This window comes from Lycium ferocissimum, unplaced genomic scaffold (genome assembly GCF_029784015.1).
Source record: "Lycium ferocissimum isolate CSIRO_LF1 unplaced genomic scaffold, AGI_CSIRO_Lferr_CH_V1 ctg1793, whole genome shotgun sequence".
NCBI classification, from domain to species: Eukaryota; Viridiplantae; Streptophyta; class Magnoliopsida; order Solanales; family Solanaceae; genus Lycium; species Lycium ferocissimum.
Window position 1 is genome coordinate 26,600 of NW_026717495.1, and position 6,528 is coordinate 33,127.

The following is a 6,528-nucleotide window of genomic DNA, read 5'->3' on the forward strand; positions in this document are numbered from 1 at the left end:
CCGTCTTTAAATTCCGATTATACCTTTACCTAGAATTTTTGGTATAATCATTCCGCATATACAATTTAATTCGACTAATTTCGATTCACACCGTGTACGATCCATCGAAAATGCTCCTTAAGCATTTTTTCATTTTACGAGTAAGGATCCAAGAATTTTTAATCATCTCGCCATATGTTATATTCTAACTTCGTAAGAGCTAGAATACAAGTATATAGATACTCATCTTGAAGGTTGTGTAGTATTTGGTCCCTTTAAATACATCACTCAACTACATCCATTGCGGTCCCATTTGATTTACTCATTCAGACAAAGTCTTAAATTTTCTAACCTCCTATATGCCTCCATTTAATTTCCTCTCTATGTTAGGCATAAATTAAAGCAGAACATTATATTATTTTGAAAGTTGGGTTTTCCTCTGTATACTTCTCCTCTGCTGGTTATAGTTGCAATAAAGAAAGTGATGGAGGGAAAAGTTGAGGCAGTAGCCAAGGAGCTACACGATAATAATGGAATTCATTGTGAAACAAAATTGGAGCAGGAAGGAAAATCAGTAACACAAGAGATCAAACAAGTAAATTGCGATGACAAAATCAATGAAGAAGAGAAAAAGAAGATTTCTCTCGTGAGAGCTCTTGTTGAAAAGCAAGATCCATCTTCCAAGGTAAATTTATTCTAGTAACTCTTTTAGTTTCCTTCCTTTTCTTAAACATTATGATTTTTCTATGTTGAAAAATGATCAAGTGCAAGAGAGTTCTTTTGTGAAGTGTACCACTTTTGGTCAGGGAATGAGCTGTTGTCTTTTAAGATAATCTTGGGAGGCAAATTCAGGATCTAAACTTTACAGATTCAACCTTTTTTGAGTTCATTGTACTTTTAAATTATGAGGTTCATATATACTATATATTGCAACTTTAATTATTTTTTACACATTAATTTATGCTTTGTGTCAAAAATATTGGGTTCGAAAGAACCCGGTGCAGTTGCCACAAGTCTGCATCCGCCTTAGCTCACGTCACGAGCTAGCTTTTGTAGCTGACTTAAGTCAAACGTTCATTTTTCTAAATCATGGTATTAAAGTCAGACTCATTCATTTTTTTTTTTTTTATATGTCCAATGTTGAACCCCAAGTTATATTGGCTATGCACCTAATGTGCAATTTAGGACGTGTCAGAGGTATTAAGTGTCCCGCATTGATTAAGAGAAGGAAATGTTCCCTCCTTATATGGTTTTGAGTCATCAGGTTTCATAAGCTAGTTTTTGAAGTTGAATTTGACTCAAAGTTTATTTTCTTATCTGGTGTTATACGTCAATTGTTTGTAGGAAGTCGATGATTTTGCGATAAGAAGGTTTCTTCGAGCAAGGGATCTGGACGCGGACAAAACTTCAGCAATGTTGTTGAAATACCTAAAATGGAAGAAAAGCTTTATACCAAATGGGTTTATTTCACCTAGTGAGATTCCAAACGAGATAGCACACAACAAAATGTTCTTGCAAGGTGTGGACAAACAAGGACGCCCTATTGCTGTCGTTTTTGGTGGCAGACATATGCAGAACAAACTAGGAGGCCTTGACGAGTTCAAACGTACGTATGATTTTTTTTTTTTTTCTCGTTATACTTGGCCTGCTGTGTTTTGGTCACTAAAATGACTTTTGAACCAATCAAGTTTCTTATAATCAAGTCTTTGTTTTGATTTACAGGGTTTGTGGTCTTGGCTTTAGAGAAACTCTGTTCAAGGTACACTAGCTAACATAGAGCCCGTTTGGATTGGCTTATAAGCTGTTTTCTTTTTTGGTGTTTGGCACAAATAAAGTCATTTGTCTTAAAATAAGTTTCAAAAAAATAATTGGACCCATGAACTTAGTTTATCTAAAGAAATTTTATAAGCTGAAAAGCGACTTTTATGTTAAAAAATAAGTTGACTACCCCAACTTATTTTTTTTAAATTTTTATGCTCGCAAACAACTTTAAGTTATAAGCCAATCCAAACGGGCTCATAGTACATATACTCTTTCTATCCCAATTTATGTGGCAATGTTGGAATTTCGAGATTCAAACTTCTATACTTTGACTATGAATTCAGGCATAGGAGCTTTAAGTTTTTTGAATTACAATTTATCGAAATTTCAACTGTGCCGCATACAACGGACGGAGGGAGTCATTGGCAAGTTTTTGTCTTTTGAAAGAAGGGCAAAGGGTCAAATATACCCCTCTACTTTACTTTATTGGTTAAATATCTTTCAGCTTAGCAAAAAAAATCTAAATATACCGCTAACCAAAGTTCTTAAATATACCCTTACATGAATGGAAATGTCCAAATCAGATGAAATTAACCATTTAACTTTTTAAAAAAAAACCATACCCATAATTTTAACCCGACCCGACCCACAAATTTTACTACTTTTGAGCCCTCAAGAATCCACTAAAAGAATTCAAACATATATTAATGTAAATCATACATTCTTGAAGTATATTCAGATGAAGACGAAAAAGAAAAACAAGAAAGAGATTCTTGAAATAACTGGTACCTTCATCCCATTTATGTACAATCTTTCAAGCAAGTTCTGATTCTTCAAGTGAAGTTGCAGTAGCACTGAAAACAATAAAAACATATATACTTTTTAACAACTGAACACATGGGAAATTTGATTAATCAAGAAGAAAAAAGATGGGTAATTTTAATTTTCTTTGCACAAAAAGAAGGGTAATTTAAAGATGGGATTTGGGTACCTGCGAGAGTTGAGGTTTTGGAGAATGGATTTACGATGAAGGTAAGCTTGATCCGCATCGAATGGTTCCCTAAGAGCATTGGTCAGGGTAATTTTGATTGAATTCTTGATTGAAACAACATTCTTGAATTTGTGGGTCGGGTCGGGTTAAAATTATGGGGCATGATTTTTTTAAGTTAAATGGTTAATTTCATCTGATTTGGGCATTTCCATCCATGTAGGGATATATTTAACAACTTTGGCTAACAGAGGGGTATATTTAGGTACTTTGGCTAACGGAGGGTATATTTAACCAATAAAGTAAAGTAGAGGAGTATATTTGATCCTTTGCCCTTTAAAGAAACATTCCAAGTTTGTCGAGACATGTAATCTTGATTTTTTTTTTTTTTTTTGTTTATGTAAATTGTTTTGATGAATCAGGACTTCACCAGGAAGGGAAAAGTTTGTGGTAATTGGGGATCTCCAAGGTTTTGGCTATTCCAATAGTGATGCTCGTGCATACCTTGGGGCTCTATCCATTTTACAGGTCTACTTACCCATTTTCATTTTATTTTTACCTTCTACATATTGACTGTAATATTTTTCTTTTGATATTACCAGACCACCTAAACAGATAACCATAGGTAAAACATCCACGATAAGAAGAATAACTAACCTGAAAAACAAGGCAGATAACTAACCTGAAAAACAAGGCAGATCACCTAAAAGATAACCTGATAAGAAGAATTAGTAACCTGGAAAACAACGCAGCTTTGCAGTGGCGGGGCTAAAAGGAGGTAGGGAGCTTCAACTGAATTCCCTTAGTAAAAATTGTACCGCGCAATAGTACAAAAATGATTCTTTTTACTATATATGAACTATTGCATCCCCTTTATATAAAGACCAAATTTAGTGTAGTGGTAAACGGGATTCAAAAATTATTTTAGATCATAGCTTCAAATCTTAGACGTGACAGTCTAGTAATTTTTTAAATCCCTTGTATGAATTTCTTCTGATCCGGTATATTTGTAATTGTTACAGCAGGGGAAGGCTGGTCACCATATTATAGTCCATAATCTTGAAATTTTACCATTAATTGCAGGACTGTTACCCTGAAAGACTTGGAAAGCTGATTGCTGTTCATGTCCCTTACCTATTCTGGACAATGTGGAAAATTGTGTATCCTTTTATTGATAACAACACCAAGAAGAAGGTGAGGCTCTAAAATGGTTGATAAAAACTGCTAGAGTTCTAGTCAATCTGCTGCTGTAGTCAAGGATCGATAGCCTCGTTATATTTTTTATGTAAACCAAATTATTTTCCATCTTTATTCTCAGATCACATTTGTGGAAAACAAACGACTCACGACAACTCTACTTCAAAACATTGATGAAAGCCAGCTACCAGAGATTTATGGCGGCAAAATGCCATTAGTTCCTATTCATGAAGCCTAAGCAAGTAGTGGCACATCATTATTATTCGGAGCACCATTTTGAGGAGTTTCAGGTACTGCTCTCGATAAGAAAACATAGTTTGAACTGTGATTATACATTTGTATGTATACACTATGCATTCATAAACATTGCTTTTAAATAAAGAGAATTGAAAGATTCTCTCCTAATAATTGAAACTTCAGCTTCCATCTGATTTTTGACTGAACTGGATAGTTCTCAGTCTAGATTCTACAGCAAATGAAGATAAGGTTATATAAAATTCACTTTAAATCCTCATTGAAGTCGTGAACGGTTAAATGCCTTTGTAGGTCCTCTGTAGTTTCAACAAAAGCAAGACTAATTGCCATCAAGCCGGTTTTCCACCTAGCTTTTAGTAATCAGTCATTTCTAGGAAAGTGTAGGAATATTTGTTGCCGATTTGGAGTTCTGATGGGATATATTGTTGAGGTTATACACAAGTACAAGCATGATTCTACTCTGGCGTGTAGCTCATGACACTGTCATACATGAATGGCCTGCATATTTATTCAGAGCAGTTAAGAACTACAACGGTTTTCCAAAGTTGAAGGAGAAATTGAAGACAAATTATATTCAGCACGGTGTAAATGGCTGCAGATATTAGAGAAGATCCACACTGAATCTTCTCTATCATTCCTACTTGCAACATATCTAACATTCCAGGCCCAGTCTCAGAGACTTGTTATCTACTGGTGTACACACTTCTAAGGGGCAACCAATTTAACCCTTTCAGACCTGATTCATACTAACTAACTCAACTGACTAATACTAAGTTAATCAGAGAAACTGTTTTGCAGTTTTACTGTTTTAGCAAGAGTCAGGACATCTATTATTTGCTCTAACTGGCACAGCACAGAAGAGTCGGATATTCCAAAATTTAAGATCCCTTGTAAAGGAGAAACATAAAAAGCAGCCTAGATTCATCCTTCACCTGAGAAGCAGATTACAAAAACTTCTATGTATGTCTTAAGTTAAACAAGTCATTCTGTTTACAGGGTATGTCCAGATATCTCTAAGTTTGTAGCTGCAGCATACGTAATCAACCCTCATTGGCACTGATTTTAACCTTTATGCAGTTTACTTCTAACAGACGCAATGATCAAGCTGTTAAGCACCAAGCCATAGGCTCATAAGAAGAGCACAAACTGCTGCTAGAACGTTAGGAACAGGCAAATTTGGAGTCCGTTAAGCAGAAAAATCTCTACTTAAATATCAATCACACATCCTGTTCAACACTTATTGGTACCATCTTAATCAAACAATGGAATCAGGACAAGTACAAGGATATTTTATGGTAAAAATAGGGTAAGAACTTGATTCTAAGATAGAATAGGTCACTATGGGTAACTCAAACTCTCCTCATTTTCCTCAACAAAAATATCCATCATAACCATTTTTTTATACCTCAAAAATCTCTGGATCATCCTAAGATGATCATCTCGTGCCTATTGAGATTAAATCAAATAGTTCTATTTGTCAATCTTTTTTTACTTGCTCCTACGGAACCAAGGTCGAAAAGAGAGCCAGCTGACGCACTTCCAAACGCGACGAATATCAGAATTTTTCTATGGTATGTTCGAACTAGTGACGTGAGTCTAACACACACATTTCTCTTAGCGTCCTTATCACTACTAGACCAAAGCGCTGCGGCTATCAAACCATCTTAATGGAACTAAATCCGTCCAACTTGAACGATGAATCAATACCGTGAATTTTATTTCATTATGTCAGTTTCAGGATGTGAAATGTGAATAATGGTTGGCCTTGAATTGGTAAATCGACCATCCACTGCAACCCAACTTTTCTCCAATGCTTTTACAAGCCCCTTTCAATTCTGATCCAGTATAACTTTTTCACTAGCATCCCATTTCTTTATAGAGCAGTAAAATATTTGACAGTAAGACATACTAGATGATTACGGAAATGCTCTTGAACTATTGAAAATAGAATAATTATGCCTTCAGTTTAATTTTTGACACAAAAATGCTCTTACAGTTAAGTGGAGCAAATATTGATAATAGAGAAATTATGCCGTCCCTTTGTTTCATGGCACAACATTTTTCTTACCGTATGCCCCTCTCCACTAATTAGAGCTGGAGATGTTCACAGGTTCCCTCAAATTAGAGATGTAACACAAAAAATAATTCTATTTATGTTCGATTTGGATTTGTACACATAAGATAAGTGTTCTTTCTCGTTGATAAATTTGCATCTTCTATTGTACACCCCTTTTTTGAAGAGATTAGACTCAACATTTTTATTAGAAAAATTCTTGACGTAGGAAAGGACAAGTTCTTTGGGCCTTTTCTACGTTGAAAATGAAAATTCATATGTTGATTTTATCTAT

The 6,528-nt window shown here is 34.9% G+C and overlaps 1 protein-coding gene across 1 annotated transcript; it reads left to right on the forward strand.

The window, feature by feature from the left end:
- Window positions 1-254: 254 nt before the first annotated feature.
- Window positions 255-4,795, forward strand: LOC132042795 (uncharacterized). The gene is made up of 7 exons (XM_059433319.1): window positions 255-664; window positions 1,324-1,585; window positions 1,702-1,738; window positions 3,151-3,256; window positions 3,812-3,922; window positions 4,047-4,215; window positions 4,472-4,795. Exons 1-6 carry the CDS (start codon window positions 464-466, stop codon window positions 4,161-4,163), a joined length of 834 nt encoding a protein of 277 aa, XP_059289302.1. The 5' UTR covers window positions 255-463; the 3' UTR covers window positions 4,164-4,215; window positions 4,472-4,795.
- Window positions 4,796-6,528: the final 1,733 nt, after the last annotated feature.

Bases quoted from the DNA above. Each gene is read 5' to 3' on its own strand.
- LOC132042795 (XM_059433319.1), top strand. From the start codon at position 464: ATGGAGGGAAAAGTTGAGGCAGTAGCCAAGGAGCTACACGATAATAAT. The intron at 1,739-3,150 runs GTACACTAGCTA...TTGATGAATCAG, and splicing joins TTAGAGAAACTCTGTTCAAG to GACTTCACCAGGAAGGGAAA. The intron at 3,257-3,811 runs GTCTACTTACCC...CATTAATTGCAG, and splicing joins GGGCTCTATCCATTTTACAG to GACTGTTACCCTGAAAGACT.